The 27,728-nt window shown below is 52.0% G+C and overlaps 1 protein-coding gene across 1 annotated transcript in view; it reads right to left on the bottom strand.

Moving 5' to 3' along the window:
• Positions 1 to 27,728, bottom strand: part of LOC129716291 (proteolipid protein DM beta) — a 113,345-nt gene that overhangs the window by 4,204 nt on the left and 81,413 nt on the right. Inside the window, exons 2-6 of the mRNA XM_055666162.1 lie at positions 21,039 to 21,231; positions 16,276 to 16,432; positions 14,479 to 14,632; positions 12,683 to 12,759; positions 3,607 to 3,672 (exon numbers count right to left, since the gene is read on the bottom strand). Coding sequence (XP_055522137.1) covers positions 3,607 to 3,672; positions 12,683 to 12,759; positions 14,479 to 14,632; positions 16,276 to 16,432; positions 21,039 to 21,231 — 647 coding nt within the window. The remainder of the gene's footprint in view (positions 1 to 3,606; positions 3,673 to 12,682; positions 12,760 to 14,478; positions 14,633 to 16,275; positions 16,433 to 21,038; positions 21,232 to 27,728) is intronic.

Genomic DNA, 27,728 nt, shown 5'->3' with positions numbered 1-27,728 from the left:
TGACTACAGGTGCTGTCTGTACGGAGTTTGTACGTTCTCCCCGTGACCTGCGTGGGTTTTTGTGTGGTGGGGTGAAGAGCTGGAGGTGTGAAAAGACCAGGACCAATCTGGGCCAGCCACAAATGACTAGTCAGGGCGGTGCCTGGTAGGTCCATTGTTGTCCAGAGAAGGTGTGATCTCAAGTGAAACAATGTGCAGAAGTGTGGAACTGGTAAAACGACGAGGGTGGAGGAAGGGAGCAAGAGGGGAGGGGAACATGAGATGAAGTTGTGTATAATTAGAGAATTCAATATTCATACCGCTGTGCCCAAGCGAAATAAGAGGCGCTGTTCCTCCAGTTTGCATGAGGTCCCACTCTGGCAATTGAGGAGGGAGGCCCAGGACAGAAGGGTCAGTGTGGGAATGGGAAGGGGAGATCCAGCAGGCCTTGGCAGGACTGAGCGCAACTGTTCAGTGAAACAAGTCTACATTTAGTCTCGCCGATGTACAGGAGCCTACATCGGGAACACCAGTTGCAGTAGATGAGGTTGGAGGAGGTGCACCTGACCCACCGTCTCATTTGGAGAAATGCTGAGGTGCCCGGACAGTTGAGGGGAGGTAAAGGGACAGGTATTGCATCTCCTGCAGTTGCAGGGGAAAGTACCTGGGGAGGGGGTGGTTTGGGTGGGAATGGACGAGTTGACCAAGGAGTTGCTTGACTGACCTTTCTGTCCTGGGACTGAGGGACAACCTCTTCACACCGTGGGCCACCGGTGGGTATATTGGACAGGTAATATAACAACACTTAAACAACACTTGGACAGGTACATGGATTGGACAGGTTTAGAGTGATGTGAGCCAAACGCAGGCAGGCTTTTCTCTGTACCTCGGTACATGTGACAATAAACTAAACTTGTGTCTTCCACCTTGGTCGGTATGGTCAAGTTGGGCTGAAGGGCCTGTATTCTGCAGAATGAATGGTGGAACAAGGCAGAGGGTAGATATAACCCATTTCCCGGGGTGGAAATGTCAAAGACTAGCGGGCATGGTGTGAAAGTGAGGGGGGAAAGTTTAAAGGAGATGTGCGGGGCAAGTGTTTTACACAGAGGGTGGGGTGGGGTGGGGTGCCTGGAACATGCTGCCAGGGGTGGTGGTGGAGGCAGATACAATAGTGGTGTATTAGAGGCTTTTGGATAGAACATAGAAACATAGAAAAATATTCGACCCTTCCAGCCAGCACTGCCATTCAATATGATCATGGCTGATCATCTAAAATCAGCACCCCGTTCCTGCTTTTTCCCCATATCCCTTGATTCCTTTAGCCCCAAGATCAAAATCTAACTCCCTATTGAAAACATCCAGTGATTTGGCCTCCACTGCCTTCTGTGGCTGAGAATTCCACAGATTCACAACTCTCCGGGTGAAAACGTTTTTCCTCATCTCAGTCCTAAATGCCCTAGCCCTTATTCTGAAAGCTGTGAACCCTGGGATGGCAGGACTTTCATAAGAAGAAAGACTGGATAGACTCGGCTTGTACTCGCTAGAATTTAGAAGATTGAGGGGTGATCTTATAGAAACTTACAAGATTCTTAAGGGGTTGGACAGGCTAGATGCAGGAAGATTATTCCCAATGTTGGGGAAGTCCAGAACAAGGGGACACAGTTTAAGGATAAGGGGGAAATCTTTTAGGACCGAGATGAGATAAACATTTTTTACACAGAGAGTGGTGAATCTGTGGAATTCTCTGCCACAGAAGGTAGTTGAGGCCAGTTCATTGGCTATATTTAAGAGGGAGTTAGATGTGGCCCTTGCGGTTAAAGGGATCAGGGGGTATGGAGAGAAGGCAGGTATGGGATATTGATTTGGATGATCAGCCATGATCATATTGAATGGCGGTGCAGGCTCGAAGGGCCGAATGGCCTACTCCTGCACCTATTTTCTATGTTTCTATGTAACCTTGGTTCTGGATTCCCCCAACATTGGGAACATTCTTTCTGCATCTAGCCTGTCCAATCCTTTAAGAATCTTATATGTTTCTATAAGATTCCTCTCATCCTTCTAAACTCCAGTGAATACAAGCCCAGTCGACCCATTCTTTCATCATATGTCAGTCCCACCATTCCAGGAATTAACCTGGTGAACCTACCCTGCACTCCCTCAATTGCAATAAAGTCCTTCCTCAAATTAGGAGACCTTAATTGCACACAATAATCCAGGTGCAGTCTCACCATGGCCCTGTACAACTGCTGTAGGACCTCCTTGCTCCTAAACTCAAATCCTCTCGCAATCAAGGCCAACATGCTTACTTTCAGTGACTGATGTACAAGCACACCCAGGTCTCGTTGCACCTCCCCTTTTCCTAATCTGGCACCAATCAGATAATAATCTGCCTTCCTGTTCTTGCCACCAGTGGATAAGCTCACATTTATCCACATTATACTGCATCTGCCATGCATCTGCCCACTCACCGAACCTGTCCAGGTCACCCTGCAGCTTCATAGCATCCTCCTCACAGCTCACACTGCCACCCAGCTTTGTGTCATCCGCAAACCTGGAAGTGTCACATTTAATTCCCTCTTCTAAATCGTTAATATATATTGTAAATAACTGGGGTCCCAGCACCGAGCCTTGCAGCACCCCACTAGTCACTGACTGCCATTCTGAAAAGGACCCGTTAATTCCTACTCTTTGCTTCCTGTCTGCCAACCAGTTCTCTATCCATGTCAATACCCTCCCCCCAATACCATGTGCTCTAATTTTGCACACTAATCTCTTGTGTGGGACCTTGTCAAAGGCTTTTTGGAAGTCCAGATACACCACATCCACTGGTTCTCCCTTATCCATTCTACTTGTTATTTCCTCAAAAGATTCTAGAAGATTAGTAAAGCATGATTTCCCCTTCATAAATCCCTGCTGACTTTGACCATTCCTGTCATTGCTTTCTAAATGTGCTGCTATATCATCTTTAACAATCGACTCACTACCGATGTAAGGATCTCTGGAGAGAAGGAATGGGTGACGTCTCAGGTCTGAAGAACGATCTCGACCCGAAACATCACCCATTCCTGTGGTCCAGGGATGCTGCCTGACCCGCTGAGTTACTCCAGCACTCTGTGAAATGTCACCTATCCATGTTCCCCACAGATGCTGCCTGACCCGCTGAGTTACTCCAGCACTCTGTGAAACGTCACCTATCCATGTTCCCCACAGATGCTGCCTGACCCACTGAGTCTGTGTTCTGTGCACTGTGCACCATGAAGCATGTTGCCCGTGTGGTGCTGATGGAGCAGCATGTACTGTATTGGATCGGTCTGGGGGCCAACACCAACCCTCTCTCTGACCCGTCCTAATCTTTGCTCGCTCCCTTCCTCCCTCCCTCCCTCCCTCTGACCCTTTCCCTCCCACCTCCGCAAAGGCAATGAGGCCGCTCGTACCTGCCGTTCTACTATCCCTACTCGTACTTCCTTACATCGGGACAGGGCCATTCAATAAACAAATGCAGCACAATGTGACTCTGTGACTTCCTGGGCATGTGTGAGAGCGCAAAGTGGTTCTGGTGGTATTTACACATCAACACACAGATCACGCCACACGCGGTGTCTTGCTGTGGGTCACGCGTATACTCACCATAGCAATGACGGCAGCTCCCGCCCCAGCTAGGGCCACGATGAACAGATGGAACGTCATGTTCAGCTAGGAGGCAGAAGAACAAAGAAACCATCATACATAGCACATGTGTGTAGTCAGGAGCATGAATAACCACCATACAAGGCCCATGTATGTAGTCAGCAGCATGAACGACCATCATACAAGGCCCACGTATGTAGTCAGCAGCATGAACAACCATCATACATAGCACATGTATGTAGTCAGCAGCATGAACAACCATCATACATAGCACATGTATGTAGTCAGGAGCATGAACGACCATCATACATAGCACAGGTATGTAGTCAACAGCATGAACAACCATCATACATAGAACAACCATCATACATAGGCCATGTATGTAGTCAGGAGAATGATCATTCCTTGCATACATGCCCAGACATGTTTCTGTGACAGGGTTAATTCAGAGACTAGGGTCCTGAACTAAAAGAAAGGAGACTTTGAAGGTATGAGATGGGAATTGGCTCGGATAGACGGGCAAATTATATTTAGAGGGTTGACGGTGGAGATGCAATGGGAAAGATTTAAAGATCGTGTGGATGAACTCCAAGAAAAGGAAGATCAGAATGATGTCAGTTTTTTTGTTGAGGAAAAGGGGAGGTGCAACGAGACCTGGGTGTGCTTGTACATCAGTCACTGAAAGTAAGCATGCAGGTACAGCAGGCAGTGAAGAAAGCAAATTGCATGTTGGCCTTCATTGCAAGAGGATTTGAGTTTAGGAGCAAGGAGGTTCTACTGCAGTTGTATAGGGCCCTGGTGAGACCGCAACTGGAGTATTGTGTGCAATTTTGGTCTCCTAATTTGAGGAAGGACATTATTGCTATTGAGGGAGTGCAGCGTAGGTTCACCAGGTTAATTCCCGGGATGGCGGGACTGACATACGCTGAAAGAATGGGTCGACTAGACTTGTATTCACCGGAATTTAGAAGGATGAGAGGGCATCTTATAGAAACATATAAAATTCTTAAAGGATTGGACAGGCTAGATGCAGGAAAAATGTTCCCAATGTTGGGGGAATCCAGAACCAGAGGTCAAGAATAAGGTTTAAGAATAAGGGCTCGGCCATTTAGGACTGAGATGATGAGAAAAGATTTCAGCCAGAGAGTTGTGAATCCGCAGAATTCTCTGCCACCGGAGGCAGTGGAGGCCAATTCACTGGATGTTTTCAAGATTAGTGATGTTTCAAAGAGTTAGATTTAGCTCTTTGAGCTAAAGGAATCAGGGGATAAGGGGGAAAAAGCAGGAACGGGGTATTGATTGTGGATGATCAGCCATGATCATATTCAATGGCGGTGCTGGTTCGAAGGGCCGAATGGACTACTGCATCTGTTTTTCTATGTTTGTTTGTTTCTATGTTGTTAGATGTTCCTTGTCTAACCTCAGAGGTTAGACAAGCACACCTCTTCAACCCTCACCCTGAACACCGGCATTCCACAGGGCTGTGTGCTGAGCCCCCTCCTCTACTCCCTCTTCACCTATGACTGCACACCTGTACATGGTACTAACACCATCATCAAGTATGCAGATGATACAATGGTGATTGGCCTCATCAACAACAACGATGAGCTGGCCTACAGGGAGGAGGTCCAGCACTTAGCAGCATGGTGCGCTGACAACAACCTGGCCCTTAACTCCAAGAAGACCAAGGAGCTCATTGTAGACTTCAGGAAGTCCAGAGGCGGCACGCACACCCCCATCCACATTAACGGGACGGAGGTGGAACGTGTTTCTAGCTTCAGGTTCCTGGGAGTCAACATTTCCGATGACCTCTCTTGGACCCACAATACCTCTACACTGATCAAGAAGGCTCATCAGCGTCTCTTCTTCCTGAGGAGACTGAAGAAGGTCCATCTGTCTCCTCAGATCCTGGTGAACTTCTACTGCTGCACCATCGAGAGCATCCTTACCAACTGCATCACAGTATGGTATGGCAACTGCTCTGTCTCCGACCGGAAAGCATTGCAGAGGGTGGTGAAAATTGCCCAACGCATCACCGGTTCCTCGCTCCCCTCCATTGAGTCTGTCCAAAGCAAGCGCTGTCTGCGGAGGGTGCTCAGCATCGCCAAGGACTGCTCTCACCCCAACCATGGACTGTTTACCCTCCTACCATCCGGGAGGCGCTACAGGTCTCTCCGTTGCCGAACCAGCAGGTCGAGGAACAGCTTCTTTCCGGCGGCTGTCACTCTACTCAACAACGTACCTCGGTGACTGCCAATCACCACCCCCCCCCCCCCCCCCGGACACTTATTATTATTTATTCAAATCGTTTGCTATGTCGCTCTTCCAGGGAGATGCCAAATGCATTTCGTTGTCTCTGTACTGTACACTGACAATGACAATTAAAATTGAATCTGAATCTGAATCTGAATCTAAGCAAAGCTGAGGTCAAGTAGGAAAACTACGGGAGTGGATTCTTCGAGGAAGGATTTCCTCCCATTTGGTGGAGAACGGGCAAATTAGGAACAGTCAGCATGGCTTTGTACATGGCAGGTGGTGGCTCATGAAGTTCATTGAGTTTGAGAAGGTGATGAAGGAACTTGATGGGGTCGGGTGGTGAATGTTGTCTACATGCATGTCTGTAAGGCTTTGGATAGAGTCCCTCATGGTATTCAGACCCAGAAGATCACACGTATGGGATTGACTATGACTTGGTCGGATGGATTCAGAACTGGCTCATTCATAGATGGCAGAGGGTCAGGGTTGTGGTGGAAGGAAGATATTCAGGCTGGAGGTCTGTGACCAGTGGACTTCTGCAGGGATCTGTGCTGGGACCTCTACTGTGTGTGATAGATATATATTATATATATATAAATGATCTAGGTGTAAATATAGATGGGTCAGTGAGTAAGTTTGCTGACTACACCACAATTGGAAGAGTTGCAGACAGTGAGGAAGGCTGTCAGAAGATACATCAGGATACAGAGCTGTTGCAGAAATGGGCTGAGAAATGGCAGATGGAGTTTAATCTGAGCAGGTGTGAGGTGTTGCACTTTGGGAGGTTGAATGTAAGGGGAATGTTGATATTTAATGGCAAGACCCTTAACAGCTTTGATGTGTAGAGGTATCTTGGTCCAATTTCATAGTTCATAGCTCATGAAAGATGGCAGCACAGGTAGATAAGATTCAGATTCAGATTCAGATTCAATTTTAATTGTCATTGTCAGTGTACAGTACAGAGACAACGAAATGCATTTAGCATCTCCCTTGAAGAGCGACATAGCAAACGATTTGAATTAAAAAAAATAATAATAAGTGTCCGGGGGGGTGTGATTGGCAGTCACCGAGGTACGTTGTTTAGTAGAGTGACAGCGGCCGGAAAGAAGCTGTTCCTCGACCTGCTGGTTCGGCAACGGAGAGACCTGTAGCGCCTCCCGGATGGTAGGAGGGTAAACAGTCCATGGTTGGGGTGAGAGCAGTCCTTGGCGATGCTGAGCGCCCTCCGCAGACAGCGCTTGCTTTGGACAGACTCAATGGAGGGGAGCGTGGAACCGGTGATGCGTTGGGCAATTTTCACCACCCTCTGCAATGCCTTCCGGTCGGAGACAGAGCAGTTGCCATACCATACTGTGATGCAGTTGGTAAGGATGCTCTCGATGGTGCAGCGGTAGAAGTTCACCAGGATCTGAGGAGACAGATGGACCTTCTTCAGTCTCCTCAGGAAGAAGAGACGCTGATTAGCCTTCTTGATCAGAGTAGAGGTATTGTGGGTCCAAGAGAGGTCATCGGAGATGTTGACTCCCAGGAACCTGAAGCTAGAAACACGTTCCACCTCCGTCCCGTTAATGTGGATGGGGGTGTGCGTGCCGCCTCTGGACTTCCTGAAGTCTACAATGAGCTCCTTGGTCTTCTTGGAGTTAAGGGCCAGGTTGTTGTCAGCGCACCATGCTGCTAAGTGCTGGACCTCCTCCCTGTAGGCCAGCTCATCGTTGTTGCTGATGAGGCCAATCACCGTTGTATCATCTGCATACTTGATGATGGTGTTAGTACCATGTACAGGTGTGCAGTCATAGGTGAAGAGGGAGTAGAGGAGGGGGCTCAGCACACAGCCCTGAGGAACGCCGGTGTTCAGGGTGAGGGTTGAAGAGGTGTGCTTGTTTAACCTCACAGACTGGGGTCTGTTGGTTAGAAAGTCCAGTATCCAGTTGCAGAGGGAGGGGTCGATGCCCAGGTTACCGAGTTTGGTGATCAGTTTTGATGGAATAATGGTGTTGAATGCTGAGCTGTAATCGATGAACAGCATTCTTACATAAGTGTCTCTGTTGTCAAGGTGGGAGAGGGCGGAGTGAAGTGCCGTTGAGATGGCATCCTCCGTACTCCTGTTCTTGTGGTAGGCAAACTGATAGGGATCCAGTGTGGGGGGTAGGCAGCTTTTGAGGTGTGCCAGGACCAGCCTCTCGAAGCACTTGGTGATGATGGGGGTAAGTGCAACTGGGCGGAAGTCGTTGAGGCTTGCCGCAGTGGAGTGTTTTGGCACTGGCACGATGGAGGTGGCTTTAAGGCAAGTGGGGACAACTGCTTGGGCAAGTGACAGGTTGAAGATGTCAGTCCAGACGTCTGTCAGCTGCGCAGCACAGGCACTGAGCACGCGCCCGGGGATGCCGTCAGGGCCAGCAGCCTTACGTGCATTAGTCCTACTCAGTGCCACGTACACGTCGTAGGGGGTGAGTGTGAGGGGTTGGTGATCGGCAGGTAGCACAGCCTTGATGGCTGTCTCTAGATTGTCCCTGTCGAAGCGGCCATAGAAGTGATTCAGCTCCTCAAGGAAGGAGGCGTCGCTGGATGTGGGGGTGATGTTGGAGGGTCTGTAGTCCGTGATGGCCTGGATGCCTTGCCACATGCGTCGGGGGTCGGAGTTGTTGTTGAAGTGCTCCTCAATCCTGAGCTTATGGCAGTGCTTGGCCTTCCTGATGCCCCTCTTTAGGTTAGCCCTGGATGAACTGTAGGCTCGAGCATCGCCTGACCTGAAAGCGGTGTCCCGTGCTTTCAGCAGTAGCCTGACCTCGCTGTTCATCCATGGCTTCTGATTCGGGTATATGGTCACCTGTTTGAGGGAGGTGACACTATTGATGGTGGAGTTTATAAAGTCCAGAACAGAGGATGTATAGGAATCAATGTCCGTGTGAGAGTCAAGGGTGGCCTGGGCTGCAAACGCCTTCCAGTCAGTGTTTCCAAAACACTGCTGAAGTGTGAAGTCCGCTTCCTCTGACCAGACTTTAACTGTCCTTACAGTTGGTTTAACCCGTCTGATGAGTGGGGAGTACTTAGGGAGCAGGAACAATGAGACGTGATCAGACTGACCAAGGTGGGGGAGGGGGATGGCTTTGTAAGCTTCAGCCATATTGGTGTAGACTTTGTCCAGTGTCTTGTCTACTCTAGTGGGGAAGGATACATGTTGGTGGAATTTGGGGAGTACAGTCTTCAGGTTGGAGTGATTGAAGTCACCCGCAACAATGAAGGCTGCCTCGGGGTTGTGCGTCTGTTGTTTGCTAATGGCAGTATGCAGCTCTTTCATTGCAAGCTTGGCATTAGCATCAGGAGGGATATAGGCTGCAGTCACAACAGTGGAGGTGAACTCTCTGGGCAGATAGAACGGTCTGCATCTAACCAAGAGGAATTCAAGGTTAGCTGAGCAGTGACTCTCGATGATGGTGGAGTCCGTGCACCATGCTTTGTTTACATAAATGCACAGACCCCCCCCCTCTGGTCTTACCAGAGTCTGATGTCCTGTCCGCTCGGAGTAAATGACGCCCCGATAGCTGGATGGCGCTGTCAGGAACGTCAGTGTTGAGCCAAGTTTCAGTGAAGATCAAGATGTTGCAGTCCTTGATCCGGTTGTGGGAGGTGATCCTTAGCCGGAGTTCATCCATTTTGTTTGCCAGTGAGCGCACGTTGGCGAGGAAAAGGCTAGGAATCGCTGCCCTGTGTGGGGCTAGCTCTAACCTGGCCTTTAACCCACCTCTGCGTCCCCGGTGGTGTTTTCGTACGCGTCGCCGTCTGTTGGTGCTTCTGGTGGGCCGAGCTGGCTTGGTGCGCGCTGGTGTTCTGCCGCTCCGTTGCTCCGCGTCTGCGTTACTCCGCAGGCGGTCTTCAGCCCCGCGGCTCTGCTGATGGTCTCCAGCCCCGGGGCTTACCTGGCGTTCTCCAGCTCCACGGGTCGGGTGGCGTTCTCCAGCTCCACGGGTCGGGTGGCGTTCTCCAGCTCCACGGGTCGGGTGGCGGTCTCCAGCTCCACGGGTCGGGTGGTGGTCTCCAGCTCCACGGGTCGGGTGGTGGTCTCCAGCTCCACGGGTCGGGTGGTGGTCTCCAGCTCCACGGGTCGGGTGGCGTTCTCCAGCTCCACGGGTCGGGTGGCGTTCTCCAGCTCCACGGGTCGGGTGGCGGTCTCCAGCTCCACGGGTCGGGTGGTGGTCTCCAGCTCCACGGGTCGGGTGGTGGTCTCCAGCTCCACGGGTCGGGTGGCGTTCTCCAGCTCCGGGACTCACCTGGCGTTCTCCAGCTCCGCGGGACGGTTGGGCTCCGGGGATCGGGTGAGTACCGGGAGTCGGGCCAGGACCGGGGGTCGGGTCAGGGCCAGGGCCGGGGATCGGGCGAGGGCCGGGGGTCGGGCGAGGGCCGGGGGTCGGGCGAGGGCCGGGAGTCGGGCGAGGGCCGGGGGTCGGGCGAGGGCCGGGGAGGGCCGGGGGTCGGGGAGTCGGGCGAGGACCGGGGGTCGGGCGTGGGCCGGGAGTCGGGCGAGAACCGGGGGTCGGGCGTGGGCCGGGGGTCGGGCGAGGGCCGGGGGTCGGGCGAGAACCGGGGGTCGAGCGTGGGCCGGGAGTCGGGCGAGAACCGGGGGTCGGGGGTCGGGTCAGGGCCGGGGATCGGGTCAGGGCCGGGAGTCGGGCGAGAACCGGGCGTCGGGCGTGGGCCGGGAGTCGGGCGTGGGCCGGGGATCGGGTCAGGGCCGGGAGTCGAGCGAGAACCGGGAGTCGGGTCAAGGCCGGGGATCCGGTGAGGGCTGGGGATCGGGTCAGGGCCGGGAGTCGAGCGAGGGCCGGGAGTCGGGGGGGGACCGGGGGTCGGGCGTGGGCCGGGGATCGGGTCAGGGCCGGGAGTCGAGCGAGAACCGGGAGTCGGGCGAGGACCGGGGATCCGGTGAGGGCCGGGGATCGGGTCAGGGCCGGGAGTCGAGCGCGGACGGGCGAGGACCGGGGATCCGGTGAGGGCCGGGGATCGGGTCAGGGCCGGGAGTCGAGCGGGAGAACCGGGAGTCGGGCGAGGACCGGGGATCCGGTGAGGGCCGGGGATCGGGTCAGGGCCGGGAGTCGAGCGAGAACCGGGAGTCGGGCGAGGACCGGGGATCCGGTGAGGGCCGGGGATCGGGTCAGGGCCGGGAGTCGAGCGAGAACCGGGAGTCGGGTGAGGACCGGGGGATCCGGTGAGGGCCGGGAGTCGAGCGAGAGAACCGGGGGTCGGGTGAGGACCGGGGATCCGGTGAGGGCCGGGGATCGGGTCAGGGCCGGGAGTCGAGCGAGAACCGGGAGTCGGGTGAGGACCGGGGATCCGGTGAGGGCCGGGGATCGGGTCAGGGCCGGGAGTCGAGCGAGGGCCGGGGATCGGGCGAGAACTGGGAGTCGAGCGTGGGCCGGGAGTCGAGCGAGGGCCGAGGGTCGGTTGGGCTCCGCGGGTTGGATGGCGGTCTCCAACCCCGCGACTCACCTGGCGGTCTCCAGTCGGGTGCTCTGTTGCTCTGATGAGCTCAGACGGAAGAGGGAGATTGTCCAAAAAGTTGTTGCAGCCGCAGGAACCGAAGTCCAGAAGTTCCTGTCGGCTGTACGAGATGAATACAAGACTGCTCCGAGTGAGCAGCCTTGAAGCAGGTAAGGGGATTGTTGCTATTTTTCCCATTCTAGGGAGACACAGGGCGTCGCGGTGTGCCCGCGCCGCCGCCATTTTGTTCTATGCATAGGTGGGAAAGGTGGCTGCGGTATGTTTGCCTTCATTGCTAGGGGCAGTGAATCTATGACTTTATGACTGTCATCTACTAGTACAAGTTGACATAACAAACTAGATGGGAATAGATCAACGAACCAATGACATGAGCGCAAATGAAGAAGAAAGTGAGTATATAATCTGTGATACATTTGGAAGTTTTATAGATAATTCAGGGCGTTGCAGTGTGCAGACTCTAAAGTCTGGAGAGGACTTCCACTGGTCACCTGGCACAAGTGCTGGAGTAACTCAGCGGGTCAGGCAGCATCTGTGGAGAACATGGATAGGTGACGTTTCACAGAGTGCTGGAGTAACTCAGCTGATTAGGCAGCATCCTGGCTGATTGTGGTGGGGGCAAGGGATAGGTGGATGTGGGGGATTAGGGGTTTTTATAAGCAGATGAGCAGACAAAAGCCAGAGATGAAAAGACTGAATGTGTGAGGAAAAAGTTGTGAATTGTGAAGCTAGAGGAAGGAATGGAGGTGGAGAGGGGGAGGGGAGATATGGGTGGGTGTCCAGGTGCGGCACAGGGGAGAGGCGGGAGGGAATGGAGGAACACAGTAGACCTTGGTGGAGAATTCAGTGAAACTGTCGCCGGGTCTATGCTTAGTCTCGCCGATGTACAGGAGCCCACACCAGGAACAGCGGATACAGTAGATGAGGTTAGAGGTGGTGTACGTGAACCTGTATCTCATCTGGAAGGACTACTGGGGTACCTGGGTGGAGGTGAGGGGGAAGGTAAAGGGACAGGTGTTTCATCTCCTGCGGTTGCAGGGGAAGGTACCTGGGTGGGAATGGATGAAGGAACCCTATATGTAATGTAGATTGCAAGGTGGTGAATCTGTGGGATTCATTGCCACAGACGGCTGTGGAGGCCATCGACGGATAGTTTTAAGGCAGAGGCAGATAGATTTTTGATTAGTACGGGTGTCAGAGGTTGTGGGGATAAGGCAGGAGAATGGGGTTAGGAGGGAGAGATAGATTAGCCATGATTGAATGGTGAAGTAGACTTGATGGGCCGAATGGCCTCTTTCTGCTCCTATCACATGACATTCTGACTTACATCAGTGGACTGGCAGAGTTTGCTGAAGCTGTCGTTCAAGGCGCACACCGTCTTCTGCTCGTGAATGGGGACGATACCTGGAACAGCAACATCTGGTTAGTTTAGTTTAGAGATACAGTGTGGAATCAGGCCCTTGGGCCCACCTAGGCACCAACCAACGATCACCCCGTACACTAACACTATCTTTTACTCACTGGAGACAATTTACAATTTACCGACCCTGCAACGCTGCCAGGACAACAGACCTTCATCAGATAAAGATCACTGCACTTAATACTACAGGGACTTGTAAATGGCCCCAAACCGGCGACTCTGTAAACTGTCTCAATGTACTGCTGCTGTACACCTGTACTGGATCTGAGATGCTGATCTAACATGTATCTAAGTGCTTATGTACAGTGATATTGTACTGTATACAACAATGAATTTCACTGTACTCGGTAAACGAGACAAATAAAGTACTGTACTGCATCGTCCGTGGGTTCCTGGTGACAAGCGGTCTCTGTGACAATTGGCAAATGCCAGCACCAGAGGCCCAGTTACACGTCACCACAGGGTCTGGTGCTGGCACATTGGTGGGCAGGAGGGAGGGAGAGAGACCCTGTCCACGTGTGATCCTGACCCAAAGCACACCTGCTGCCAGTCTCCACATCTGTTCAGTCTCCACATCAGTCCCCAGTCTCCACATCTGCCCCAGTCCACATCTGTCCCAGTCCACATCTGCCCCAGTCCACATCTGTCCCAGTCCACATCTGCCCCAGTCCACATCTGCCCCAGTCCACATCTGCCAGTCCAGTCAGTCTCATCTGTCCCCAGTCTCCACATCTGCCCCAGTCTCCACATCTGGTCCCTGCCTCCACATTTGCCCCAGTCTGCATCTGCACCAGTCCACATCTGCCCCAGTCCACATCTGCCCCAGTCCACATCTGCCGAGACCACTATCTCCAGGGGAGATCTCCAGTCATACCACCAGGTGGCACCATCAACGATGACAGCCTCGCCACCAGTTTGTCTGTCTTTCTGTCTTTTTTGTTATGTTTAGTGGGTTTTAAAAGTTTGTGTTAATGTTCTCTGGTTTGTTTTATGTGGGGGGTGGGGGAGGGGGAGGGAGGAAACTTTCAATCTCTTAACTTGCCGGAGATGCGATTGTTTTCCGGATGGTATCTCCTGTCGCTCTGCGGCCTAACATCATGGAGCTGGCAGCCTTGTTCGAGACTGACTTTGAGCCCCACCGCGGGGACGTGGATTTACCATCGGAGCCTGCGATCCCTTGCCTGGGATCGATGCTCCAACCGTGGCCTGCGGATTTCACCATCGAGGAGCTCGCAGTCTCGGGTAGAGACCGATGTCGGGAAGCTCCAATGATGCAGAAGGTTCGACTACCCCGACCCAGGGTCTGATCGCCCGGCGCAGGGGAGCTGAGATTCCCCCGATGCAGGAGCTGATTGCCCTAACACGGAGGGCCCTACTGCCGACTACAGGAGCCACGATCGTCCCGACAACGGAAGTTTCGAGGCCCCCGACCGCGGGAGAACAATGAAGGGAAGAGATTGAACTTTTTTTCGCCTTCCATCACAGAGAGGAATGTGGAGGAGTCACTGTGGTGGATGTTTATGTTAAAATGTATTTTGTGTGTCTTGTTGCTGTTTATTTGTATGACTGTACGGCAAATCAAATTCCTCGTTTGTTGCAAAACATACTTGGCTAATAAAGTATGATTATGGAGGGAGATGGCGTGTGGAGACAGTTGGGTGGCCCTGGCGGGGAGAGGAGAGAACATTCCGGCAGGTACCTACCGAACTGACGGAGGTCAAGGCAGAGGTCAGTGGAGTCGACCAGGGTGATGTTTTGACAGAGCGCCCAGACGTTGAAGTACATGAAGACGGGCAGTGAGGTGAAGGCCGTCACTCCCAACCACGCCAACATGAAGATGTACGTCAACATGATGAACTGCAAGAGAAACCGAGCGGTCAGAGCTGGGTGGGACCCACGGACACCAACCACTGTCCACTGCCCACTGACCTCCACTGCCCCATCCCCCACTGACCCATCCCCCACTGACCCATCCCCCACTGACCCATCCCCCATTGCCCCCCCCCCACTGTCCCATCCGCCACTGACCCACCTCCCACTGACCCATCCCCCCCACTGACCCATCCCCCACTGACCCCCTCCCCCATTGCCCCCCCCCCCACTGCCCCATCCCCCACTGACCCATCCCCCACTGACCCATCCCCCACTGACCCACCCCCACTGACCCATCCCCACACTGACCCACCCCCCACTGACCCATCCCCCACTGACCCATCCCTCCACTGACCCATCCCCCACTGACCCATCCCTCACTGACCCATCCCCCCACTGACCCATCCCTCACTGACCCATCCCCCCACTGACCCATCCCCCACTGACCCATCCCCCACTGACCCATCCCCCACTGCCCCACTGACCCATCCCCCCCACTGCCCCACACTGACCCATCCCCCACTGACCCATCCCCACACTGACCCATCCCCCACTGACCCATCCCCCACTGACCCATCCCCCACTGCCCCATCCCCACTGACCCACCCCACTGACCCATCCCCCACTGACCCATCCCCCACTGACCCATCCCCCACTGACCCATCCCCCACTGACCCACTGACCCATCCCCCACTGACCCCATCCCCCCCCACTGACCCATCCCCCCACTGACCCATCCCCCCACTGACCCATCCCATGACCCCCCCCACTGACCCATCCCCCCTGACCCATCCCCCATCCCCCCCACTGACCCATCCCCCACTGACCCATCCCCCACTGACCCATCCCCCCCCTGATCCACCCCCCACTGACCCACCTCCCACTGTTCAACCTTGTAGCTGAAGCCCTGTGATCCAGGCAGCATTGGTGAAAGCCTCAATAGACAATAGGTGCAGGAGAAGGCCGTTCGGCCCTTCGAGCCAGGCTCATCTGCAGCCTCTCTATAACCTACTCATCCTTCACGTCATGGGGCAAGCAGAACTGCATCATTAAGACACTGTTGACTCTTCAAATGCCTTATAAATGCTGTGATAGTCTCAGCGTCAACTACCTCCTCCGGCAGCCCGTTGCACACAGTCACCACCCTCTGTGGGGAAAGGGTATCCCTCAGGTCCTTATTAAACCCCCCCCCCCCCCCCCCCCCCCCCCCCCCCCCCCCGACCTTAAAACCATGACCTCTGGTTCTTTATTCCCCTACCCAAAGGACACCTCTAGGACCAGAGGTCATAGCCTCAGAATTAATGGACGGTCCTTTAGAAAGGAGACGAGAAGGGATTTCTTTAGTCAGAGGGTGGTGAATCTGTGGAATTCATTGGAGGCCGTCAGTGGATATTTTTACGGCAGAGGTAGATTTTTAAGGCAGAGTTTGACAGATTCTTGATTAGTACGGGTTTCAGGGGTTATGGGGAGAAGACAGGAGAATGGGGTTGAGAGGGAGAGATAGATCAGCCGTGATTGAAATGCGGAGTAGACTTGATGGGCCGAATGGCCTAATTCTGCCCCTATCACTAATGAGCTTGTGGGCCAACACGGGGAGGGATGCAGCAACAGTGATGTGTGTTCCATACCCAGCCACTGACACAGCGCCCACAGGTGGTGATCTTGAAGTCTCCATACAGGTCCTTGATGGCCCCAGTTGTAAAGAACCCCTCCACCATCAGGAGGATTCCGTAGACAAAGAAGGCCGCTGCTATTCCGTAAATGACGTACTTGAAGATGTCAATCCTGCAGGGACAAATGTACAAGACTCAGATGATTGTAGAGTGTAGAGACTCCTGACACCAGGGACCCTGTACAAGGAGGAGGCTTCAGTTTCAGTTTCAGTTTAGTTTATTGTCAAGTGTAACGAGGTAGAGTGTAAAGCTTTTGTTGCATGCTATCCAGTCAGCAGAAAGACAATACATGATTACAATCGAACCATTTACAGTGTACAGATACATGATAAAGGAATAACGTTTAGTGCAAGGTAAAGTCCAGTGAAGTCCGATTAAAAATAGTCTGAGGGTTACCAATGAGGTGGACTCAGCACTGCTCTCTAGTTGTGGTAGGATGGTTCAGTTGTCTGATAACAGCTGGGAAGAAACTGTCCCTGAATCAGGAGGTGTGCGTTTTCACACTTCTGTACCTGTTGCCTGATGGGAGAGGGGTGAAGAGGCAGTGGCCAGGGGTTACAGGGAGAAGGCAGGAGAATGGGGTTGAAAGGGAAAGATAGATCAGCCATGATTGAATGGCGGAGTAGACTTGATGGGCCAAATGGCCTAATTGTGCTCCTGGAACCTATGAGAAGCGTGACATTCTGGTTTGTCATAAAGACCCACCCATCTGAAAATGAGTTCAGCGATGATCCAGGGATGGAGATGGGAGGTCTCAGAAACGGCTTCATCACAAGCTCAATAGTAGAACAATTGTGTCCCTGGGATGCAGACTGACATCAACAGGAGGAAACGGACCCAACTGATGGTCACAGAATGAGGTTCAATAATCTTAACATCATCAAACTAAAATAGACAAACACAAGATTATGATCAATAAATAAATGGGAAAACTTTACACTGTGCCCTGGTTCTGCAAATGAACACGGTGAACATATCAAACCTGCACTGTATCCCCTGGTATAGACAGGGTGGACAGATAATGTCCCAATGTGGAAGATTCAATTACTAGAGGGCAAGGCTTTATGGAGAGAGGGGCAAATTCTAAAGGAGATGTGCGGGGCTAGATTTTTAAACAGAGTGGTGGGTGCCTGGAACATGCTGCCAGGGGTGGTGGTGGAGACAGATACGATAGTGGTGTTTAAACTGAGTTTTGGATAGGCACGTGGATATGCAGGGAATGGAGGGATATGAATCACATGCAGGCAGATAAGAGTTGGGCTTGACATGATGTCCGGCACAGGTATTGTGGGCCGAAGGGCCTGTTCCTGTGCTGTACTGTTCTATGTGTGAGTGAACAGCAGGTGCTGGTTTAAACTGAAGATAGACTAGTCTATGGTTGACAAAAATGCCACTACCGTCACAGTGTACAGATACATAAGGGTCACCAATGAGGTAGATAGTAGTTCAGGACTGCTCTCTGGTTGTGGTAGGATGGTTCAGTTGCCTGATAACAGCTGGGAAGAAACTGTCCTTGAATCTGGAGGTGTGCGTTTTCATACTTCTGTACCTCTTGCCTGATGGGAGAGGGGAGAAGAAGGAGTGGCCAGGGTGCGACTGGTCCTTGATGATGCTGCTGGCCTTGCCGAGGCAGCGTGAGGTGTAGATGGAGTCAAAGGAAGGGAGGTCGGTTTGTGTGATGGTCTGGGCTGCGTCCACAATTCGCTGCAATTTCTTGCGGTCTTGGATGGAGTTGTTCCCAAACCGAGCTGTGATGCATCGGGATAAAATTGCTTTCTCCCTCCTGTTTTCTTGTGTTGTTGTGAGTTTGTTCCATCAGATTATGGAGCCCATCAACGCCAGCGTTTGCATCTTACGCTGGCCAGCCCTTGAAATGATGCCAATGTGAATGGAACCATGATACGGTTGGATTTCATCGACACCTCCAGAGCTCAGAATCCCTGCACTACCCCCTGGTTCATGGCTACGAGATTATATCCAAGAACGATTATACCTATAATCTCTGCACAACTTTCAAAATGAAATAAATCTACAAGCACAAAAACTAGTTAAGATTAGGTTAGTTTAGTTTCACCTAAAGAAACAGTGCGGAAATAGACCCTCTGCCCACCGAGTCAGTGCCGACAAGCATTAGGGCTGCAAGCTGCCTTTGTTGGTTCATTTCTGTTGCTGTCTCTGTTTGTTGTCGTTCACCTGCCTGAGGTCAGTTGACAGGGTTCACCACGGGGAGGCGGGCAGCATGACGTGCAGGTTTGTAGGTTCATTAGCTTGGTAAAAATGTAAATTGTTCCTTGTGTGTGTAGGATTGTGTTAGTTTGCGGGGATCGCTGGTTGACGTGGACTCGGTGGGCTGAAGGGCCTGCTTCCATGCTGTATCTCTAAAACAAACTAAAAAGACAGTGAAATGTGTGCGACGATTAGGATGAGGGAGAAACATAGAGACAGGGCCTGATTTAGATGAAGAGAGGCCCTAAGCTATTCCACGTGATGCCCCTCCCAATCCCCCACCCCCACGACAAGAGGAAGATAGAAGAGTCCACCAGATTGACACCGATGTGCAGTCGAGCATGGCCAATGCGATATTTATTGCCAGTGCTAGTGTCGAGTTATCGGCTTAAAACACTATTATTCTGAAATGGAGGGCAAGGAAAATTACTGAATTGGTGCTTAGGGACTACAGTGCGTTGTGACAGCATATGTAAGAAAGGCCTATGACAGTCAAAAATATTATACACCAGGCCCGTACGAAGCTTTTCAAAAAGGGGGGGCGGGGGGGGGGGTGGCATGGCAGGGTTACAAAAAATTTATGTGAAATAAGTGCACACTTAAGGGCCCTGGAAGCTCGGGGGTTTTAGTCTGAAGAAGTGTTTTGGCCCAAAACGTTGCCTATTTCCTTTGCTCCATAGATGCTGCACCCGCTGAGTTTCTCCAGCACTTTTGTCTACCTGGGGTTTTAGATACTCTCCGAGTTATTTTCGCGCATTTTTGCACCAAATTTATGACCAATATTGTCCTTGTTTTAATAATCATGTTGTACTGTTAAATGTTATGTAAAATGTTATCAAGGAGCATGCAAACATTGCAAATAAAATACTGTATGTTTATGCAGTAAATAAACCTTTGTTTAGAAAATGTTTTGTGTGTTGATTTGATTACCTGTTACTGTTCAACTGTGTTAGTGTGTGCACATTAAAAATATGATGCAAAATGAGTCGCAAACTATGGAATTCATATTTTTCATTATTTTTATCGAAAAGAAAGCAGTTCCAATTGTTTGATATTATTCATATGGAGGAGTGTATAATAGCTCTAAAACCTACCTTAATTTTGCAATCTCACTAAAGATAACCCCCTTTCCCTCTCCCCCCCTCCTCCTTTCCCCTCCCTCTCCCTCCACCTCTCTCGCTCTCCCCCTCCACTCCCTCTCTCTCCCCCCTCTCAACCCCCCATTCCCTCTCTCACATCCCCCCTCTCTCTCCCTCCCACAAAGCGAAGCTCCGACTCTGCACCGCAGACACTGCAGACCCCCTCCCCCCCAGCCTGGAGAAACGGGCACTCCCGCAACGCAATATTCCACTACTTACCTGGAGTAGACACGAGGCATCGAGGTGATTGTGTGGAGATCTGAACCCGCCTGGGCCCACTGCGCACTCGCAGAGAGACAGCGGCATTTTTGCGTTGCTACTGCGTCACCGGCTTCCCCCAAGATTTTGAGGCCCTTTCATAGGATGAAGCCTATAGGTAAATCAAGCCCTGTCGAGGCCCCCCTAGATCTCGAGGCTCTAGGCTTAAGCTTGTGAAGCTTATACGTATATCTGGCCCGGCGTAAAGAGAGGGATGGAGGGAGAGAGGGATGGAGAGAGCAAGGGGAAGGAGAGAGAGAGAGAGAGAGAGAGAGAGAGAGATGGAGAGATGGAGAGAGGGAGAGATGGAGAGAGAGAGGGAAGGAGAGAGGGATGGGGAGAGAGAGGGATGGAGAGAGAGAGAGAGAGGGAGAGGGGGAGATGGAGAGAGAGAGAGAGAGGGATGGAGAGAGAGAGAGAGAGGGAGAGAGAGGGATGGAGAGAGAGAGGGAAGGAGAGGGAGGGATGGGGAGAGAGGGAGAGAGAGAGGAAGGAATGGAGAGAGAGAGGGAGAGATGGAGAGAGAGAGAGAGGAGGGAGAGAGAGAGGGATGGAGAGAGGGGGATGGAGAGAGGGATGGGGAGAGAGAGGGAGAGGGAGACAGGGGGATGGAGAGAGAGAGTGAGGGTTGGAGAGAGAAAGGGATGGAGGGAGAGAGAGGGATGGAGAGAGGGGGAGGGAGAGAGGGAGGGGGAGAGAGGGAGAGGGAGACAGGGGGATGGAGAGAGAGAGAGAGGGTTGGAGAGAGAGAGAGATGGAGGGAGAGAGAGAAAGATAGAAGGAGAGAGAGGGAGAGGGAGAGAGAGGGAGAGGGAGAGAGGGAGAGGGAGACAGGGAGATGGAGGGAGAGAGAGAGAGATAGGAGGGAGAGAGAGGGATGGAGAGAGAGAGAGGGAGGGAGAGAGGGATGGGGAGAGAGGGAGAGGGAGACAGGGGGATGGAGAGAGAGAGAGAGAGAGAGGGTTGGAGAGAGAGAGGGATGGAGGGAGAGAGAGAGAGGGATGGAGAGAGGGGGATGGAGAGAGGGATGGGTTGAGAGAGAGGGAGGGAGAGAGAGGGATGAGGAGAGGGAGAGGGGATGTGCAGGTTACTCACATGGTGAAGACATCGATGGTGTCGCCGGCACCTCGAACCAACTCAAAGTTGTTCTGCAGGATGGTGACGGTCCCGGAGAGAGCTTCATGGCCACAGCCACAGAAGAGGGCCACGCCCGCGTAGAGGAGGATAGTAGCGATGAGCGAGGCGTAGGGAATGCCACCCAAACACTTGATGCAACACTCGAAGCATCCTGCAACACAACAGAGCAAGGCTCAGCAACCTGCAGCCAATACTGTCCTCAGTACAACAGGTTCATCGCAGCTAATGCCATGGAGACGCTGCAGAGAAGGGTGAACAGAATGTAGAAACCACGAACTGCAGATAGACACCGAGTGCTGGAGTAACTCAGCGGGTCAGGCAGCATCTGTGGAGAATAAGGGACCTGAAATGTTTACCCTTTTTTCCCAGAGATGCTGTCTAACCTGCTGAGTTACTCCAGCACTTTGCGTCTATTTTAGCATTACCAGAATGTTGCCTGGATTAGCGGGTATTAACTATAAGGAAAGGTTGGACGGACCTGGATTGTTTTCTCTGGAACGTCAGAAGTTGAGGGGAGAGTATATAAAATAATGAGGGGTATAGATAGGGTAGATCGTCAGAACCCTTTTCCCAGAATGGAATTATCCAACATTTGAGGGCATAGCTACAAAGTGAGAGGGGAAAGTTTAAAGGTGATGTGGGGGGCAAGTGTTTTACACAGAGGGTGGTGGGTACCTGGAACGTGCTGCCAGGGGTGGGAGAGAGACAGATACGATAGTGGTGTTAGACAGGCTTTTAGATAGGCACATGAATTTTTTTTTTTTTTTTAATTTTTTATTTATTTATTTATTTATTCTTTATGTACAACTACTACGGACTGACGCAAAACTGCATTTCGTTGTACTGGTACTTGTATTTGTGCGATGACATTAAAGTTGAATTGAATTGAATTGAATTGAATTGAATTGAATTGAATATGCAGGGAATGGAGGGATATGGATCACGTGCAGGCAGAGGAGATTAGTTTAACATCATCATGTTGGGTACAGACATTGTGGTCCCGTTGCCGGCTACCAGAGTAAGATCAGGGCTGACAACTCTCACTCTTTGAGCGTGAGACTCACGCCCTCAAGCAAACTCTCACGCCCTCACGCTCATCAGAAATTTCTCACGCTCAGTGGTGAGAGATTTTGTGATCAATGAAAATTTCAAAAACTCGGATAAACTGCATGGTCCGCGGGTGTTGGAGAGCCGGGGCTGCGGGAGGGATGGGAGCAGAACCAGCGGTCGGAACAGATGGGATGGAGCCTGGACGGACGAGTGTTTGCCGGGGCCGGCGTGTCGCTAGCTGCAGCTCTGGCCGTGGAGCACTCCGGACAGTGCGAGTGTCCCGGGCGTCGGAGCCGTCGGAAGCGTGCCGCTGCCGCGAGAGTCTCTGTGCCGAAGGGACAGACTCTCAAAGGGAAGGGAGAGAGAGAGAGGGGGGAAGGAGACAGGGAGACAGTGGGGAGAGTGAGAGGGGGGTGAGAGGAGAGAGAGGGGAGAGACAGGGGGGGGAGTGAATGGAGAGAGAGAAGATAGAGAGGGGGGAAGAGAGAGGGGGCAGAGTGAGGTGGGAGAGTGGGGGAAGTGAGAGAGGGGTGAGGGAAGAAGAAAGAGGGAAGAGAGAGAGTGGGTGGCGATGGAGGAGAGAATGGGAGAGAGAAGGGGAAGAGAGAGGGAAGGTAAAAGAGAGAGGGGGAAGAGGGGGGGGAGGAGGACAAAGAGAAAACCCGGGGAAAGAGGGAGATAGATAGGGGCCAAAGAAAAAGAGATAGAGACAGAGGAGAAAAGAGAGAGAAAGGGCAAGGGGAAGAGTGAGGTAGGAGGGAGAAAATGTGGAAGAGAGGAGGAGAGAGGGGGGAACGAGAGACAGATGAGATGAGAGGAGAGACAGAGATAGAGGGGGGTCCGAGAGGAGGGAGGCGGGGTGTGGAGAGGGAGGGGGGAGATAGAGAGGGAGGCTGAGAAAGAGGTTGGGGGGAAGCGAGGGGGAGGAGAGGGAGAGAGAGGGGGAGAGATAAGAGGGGGAGGAGAGAGAAGAAGAAAGAGAGGGGGGAGAGAGAGAGGAGAGAGAGGAGAGTGCGAGGGAAGAGAGGGGAGGGAGGGAGAGAGGGAGAGAGAGAGGGGGAGGGAGAAGGGGGAGAGAGAGGAGAGAGCGAAAGGGGGATTGAGTAGGAGAGAGAAGGGGAGAGAGAAGGGGAGAGGGAGTTGGGGAGAGGAGAGGGAAGGGGAGAGAGGGGGGAGAGAGAGAGAGGGAGGGAGAGAAGAGGAGAGAGGGGAGAGAGAGAGGGGGGAGAGGGAGAGAGAGAGGGGAGGGGAGAGAGGAGAGAGAGAGAGAGAGAGAAGAGGGGAGGGCGAAAGATAGAGGGGGAGAGAGAGAGAGAGGGCGGTTGAGAGGAGAGAGAGCGGAAGAGAGAGGGGGAGAGAGAGAGAGTCTCTGTGTCGAATTTGCCCAGGTGACCGGCATGGATCAGGCTGCGGCTCGGGTCATCCTGGAGGACAACCAGTGGCTGCTGAAAGTAAGTACCAAGCACTGGGTAGAAACGGTGGAAGGTAGTGGACTTCAAATGGGGGTGGTTGGTGAAAGCATCCTGCTTGCCTGCTAGATTTTCACACTGTAATTGCAGGAAAAATGTTCCCGATGTTGGGGGCGTTCAGAACCATGGGTCACAGTTTAAGAATCTAGAGGGGGGGGGCAGTTAGGACTGAGATGAGGACAAACTTTCTTCACGTAGAGAGTTGCGAATCTGTGTAATTCTCTGCCACAGAAGGCAGTGCAGGCCAATTCACTGGATGTTTTCAAGAGAGAGTTACATTTAGTTCTTGGGGCTAACGACATCAAGGGATATGGGGAAAAAACAGGAAAGAGGCACTGATTTTAGATGAATAGCCATGATCATATTGAAAGGCAGTGCTGGCTCGAAGGGCCGAATGGCCTATTCCTGCACCTATTTTCTATGTTTCTATGCTTGATTATATGGCAATAAAACTCGATCACTTGATTTTGAAGCATTCATGCATGGTGGAGGTATAATGTAGTCATAGAGTGATACAGTGTGAAAACAGGCCCTTCGGCGCAACTTGCCCACACCCGCCAACATGTCCCAGCTACGCCACCTGCTATTGGTCCATACCTCCAAACCTGTCCTATCCATGTATCAGTAACTTTTTCTTAAATGTTGGGATGGTCCCTGCCTCAACTACCTCCTCTGGCAGCTTGTTCCATACATCCATCACCCTTTGTGTGGATAAAGTTACCCCTTAAAAAGTTACCTCTTAAAAATACTTCATACAAAAAATATTGAAATCATACTTCTACAGTGCACTAAAACATGATTTTAATACATCAAATTTCAAAAAGTTCCTACCCTTCTTCCACCCTCTCCCCACTCGGTTGCTCCACTCCCTCACTTGGTACCTCCAAGGCCAGTGATCAGTGATTGCACAGCCTACCCTCTATCAAAAACGCTCCAATCCAATTTAAAGCATATATATTGCATTCAAGTGTAAGTTATAAGACTCGCTACAGTATGCAACATATTGCACAATTTCAAGCTGAAAAATGCAAATGTTCCGTACCAATGGGAGGGGGGGCACCCTCCTTCCACCCCCCCCACCCCCCCCCCCCCCCCCCCCCCCCCCCCCCCCCCCCCCCCCCTTGTCGCGATGCTCCCTTGGGCTTGGTCTCTCGCAAATTTCTCACTCCCAACTCTCACCCACTGTTGGCAGCCCTGGTAAGATCGTCCCGTCAACGGAAGGATCGAGGCCTCCGACAGCTGGAGGACTAAGAAGGAAGAGGTTTACCTTTTTTTCGCCTTCCATCACAGTGAGGAATGTGGAGGAGTCACTGTGGTGGATGTTTATGTTAAAATGTGTTTTGTGTGTTCTGGGGGGTTTTATTGGTATGACTGTATGGCAAATCAAATTCCTCATATGTTGCAAAACATACTTGTCTAATAAAGTAAGATTATGATTATGGTCCTGTAACGTACTGTCCAGAGTTCTAAAGAACCCTGAGGCCCAGAACAAGGTGAGGGGGTGGATGGTGAAGGGGAAGGTTGGTGCGAGTGGACGGGCTGGGAGATCGCTTCCCGCAAACTCAGAAACGCTACGGGAAGCCAGTGGCAATGACCTCAGCATATGGAAGCGGAGTTGTGGCTACAGGAGGTGTGCGATCATGTGTTTATTGTGCTTGCAGGCCTAGGGGTAGGTGGAGTGGGCCGCTGGAGGCCCAACAGCAGCCTGGGGCTCAGTTAGACCAGTCCTCACTGGAGGCCCAGCAGTAGCCTGGGGTTCAGTTAGACCAGGTATGTGGACCAGATGTGGCCTGCAGCGGCATAGACACGTGGAGCAGCGGTGGAGACACCGCCAACATCGCCAGGCCAGGCCCGGCTCACCCTGCAACTCCCACCCAGTGCCGTCACCACGACAACGGGCCTTCACAGCCATGTTTAGACTCTGTTCTTGCAAGGTACAAAATGGGGCTGGAAATGTGGCGATTCTTTGTATACTTCCTCAGGAGAAATCTAGTCTTCACACTACAGGTCTTTAATTTGTGTGCGATTGTTGAACTTGTAGAGTGTAATTTCATTTATTATTGTCACGTGTGTGTGCCGAGGTACCGTGAAAAGCTTTTGTTTGAGTTGTTAACAGTCAAAGAAAGGACTAAGCATGATTACAATCCCGCTGAGCACAGAACACACGTACAGGATGAAGGGTATTCTGTGCATGATTTATCATTGAAGTCCGATAAAGTCTGTTTAAAGAAAGGGTCACTCCACAACCACTCCCCACCCACCCCCCTCCCCCCTCCCCCCTCCTCCCCCTCCCCCCCCCCCCCCCCCCCTCCCCCACTCACACCCCCCTCCCCCACCCACCCACCCCCCACCCACAGTGTGTGTGTGTGTGTGTGTGTGTGTGTGTGTGTGTGTGTGTGTGTGTGTGTGTGTGTGTGTGTGTGTGTGTGTGTGTGTGTGTGTGTGTGTGTGTGTGTGTGTGTGTGTGTGTGTGTGTTGCCTTTACCCCACTGAAGTGGGGGCTGAGACAAACACAAAGCAGACCGCTCCTCAGCTATCACATTGAGACAATGCGAAGCTCAGCTGTTTACAAAGACGGTTCTCTGGGACCTTTCAATGGCTGAGGCATCATCTCAGCTTCCTGCCAAGGACATTGCTTGCCTTTGGCACTTCCCAGGTCCGTAGGTGGGGGAGTGGGGAGGGGTGGTGGGGGGGAGAGGGTTGGTGGGGGTGGTGGGGGAAGGGGGGGAGGGGGGGGGGGGGGGGTGGTATTGTGTTTCCACTGACTGGTTAGCACGCAACAAAAGCTTTTCACTATTCCTGTACATTCTCACTGTACACTAAACTGTACACTGACAATAAACTAAACTCAAACCTGTTGGACACAAAAAGCTGGAGTAACTCAGCGGGACAGTCAGCATATTTGGAGAGAAGGAATAGGTGACGTTTCGGGTCAAGACCCTTCTTCAGACTAGAGTCAGGGGAAATGGAAACAATGGATACAGGCAGCGATGTGGAGAGATATAGAACAAGTGAATGAAAGAAATGCATAGTAATGATGATAAAAGTTAACAGGCCATTGTTAGCTGTCTGTAGGGTGAAGACAAGACGCTAGTGAGGCTTGGGAGGGGAAGAAATAGAGAGAGAGAGAATGCCGCGATTACTTGGTTAAATATTCATACAACTGGGGTGTAAGCTGCCCAAGTGAAATAAGAGATGCTGCTCCTCCAATTGGTGTTTAGCCTCACTCTGACAATGGAGGAGGCCCATTGTCAACACTGCTCCATTCGCCAGGACCTACCTGATCTGTTCATTCCAGGAAGAATTTCAACATGAAACGTCACATGAAGGACAGTGCCAGCGTCCACCATGAAGGACAGATCCTCATTCACCCTCTCCCCTGACATTATGTGAGGCAGGGATTAGTGTGAGTGGCTCCTCTCTCTGTAACTGGCAGATAAGAGAGGCCACAAAGCCCAGCAAATTGTTCCAGTCACAAAGTACAATTAATCTTTATCGTCTTTCATGATGTCTTTTGCTTCAGATTGCAACATAAAAGTCGATATGCTTGCTTACAGATTTACAGCTTGTTAGATTGGAAGATTTGTAGACTATGAAAGCTCAACAATCACACAGCTGTCTAATCTTTCACCAATTTGCACAATTTATATTAATTGCTTCTGTGGAATAATAATTGTTCCTCTTAGTGCTACACTGAGATTGTAAAGATTTCTGCCTTCATAATATATAGTCATATTCATAGGATCACACAGAATAGAAACAGGCCCCTCAGCCCTATCAGTCATGCCTCATCTAAGCCAGTCCCATCTGCCTGCATTTGCTGCATATCCTTCTAAACCTTCTTATCTACAGGGTGGGTCGTGGACATTCATCTTCTCCGGTATCAGTTGACTGAAGAAGGGTCTCGACCCGAAACGTCACCTATTCCTTCGCTCCATAGATGCTGCCCTACCTGCTGAGTTTATCCAGCATTTTTGTCTGCCACTTTCCCAAAGTCAGTGTTAATAAAGGTGGGGGCAAACTGTGGGTGGACTTTACTCGTCACAGTCGGAGGTTGAAGAGTGACCTGATAGAAATATAGAAAATAATGAGAGGCATAGATAGGGCAGACAGTCAGAGCCTTTTCCCA

This window comes from Leucoraja erinacea, unplaced genomic scaffold, assembly GCF_028641065.1.
Source record: "Leucoraja erinacea ecotype New England unplaced genomic scaffold, Leri_hhj_1 Leri_203S, whole genome shotgun sequence".
Taxonomy (NCBI): Eukaryota; Metazoa; Chordata; class Chondrichthyes; order Rajiformes; family Rajidae; genus Leucoraja; species Leucoraja erinaceus.
Note: the sequence above shows the minus strand (reverse complement) of the source record. Positions and strands in the feature narration are given on the sequence as shown.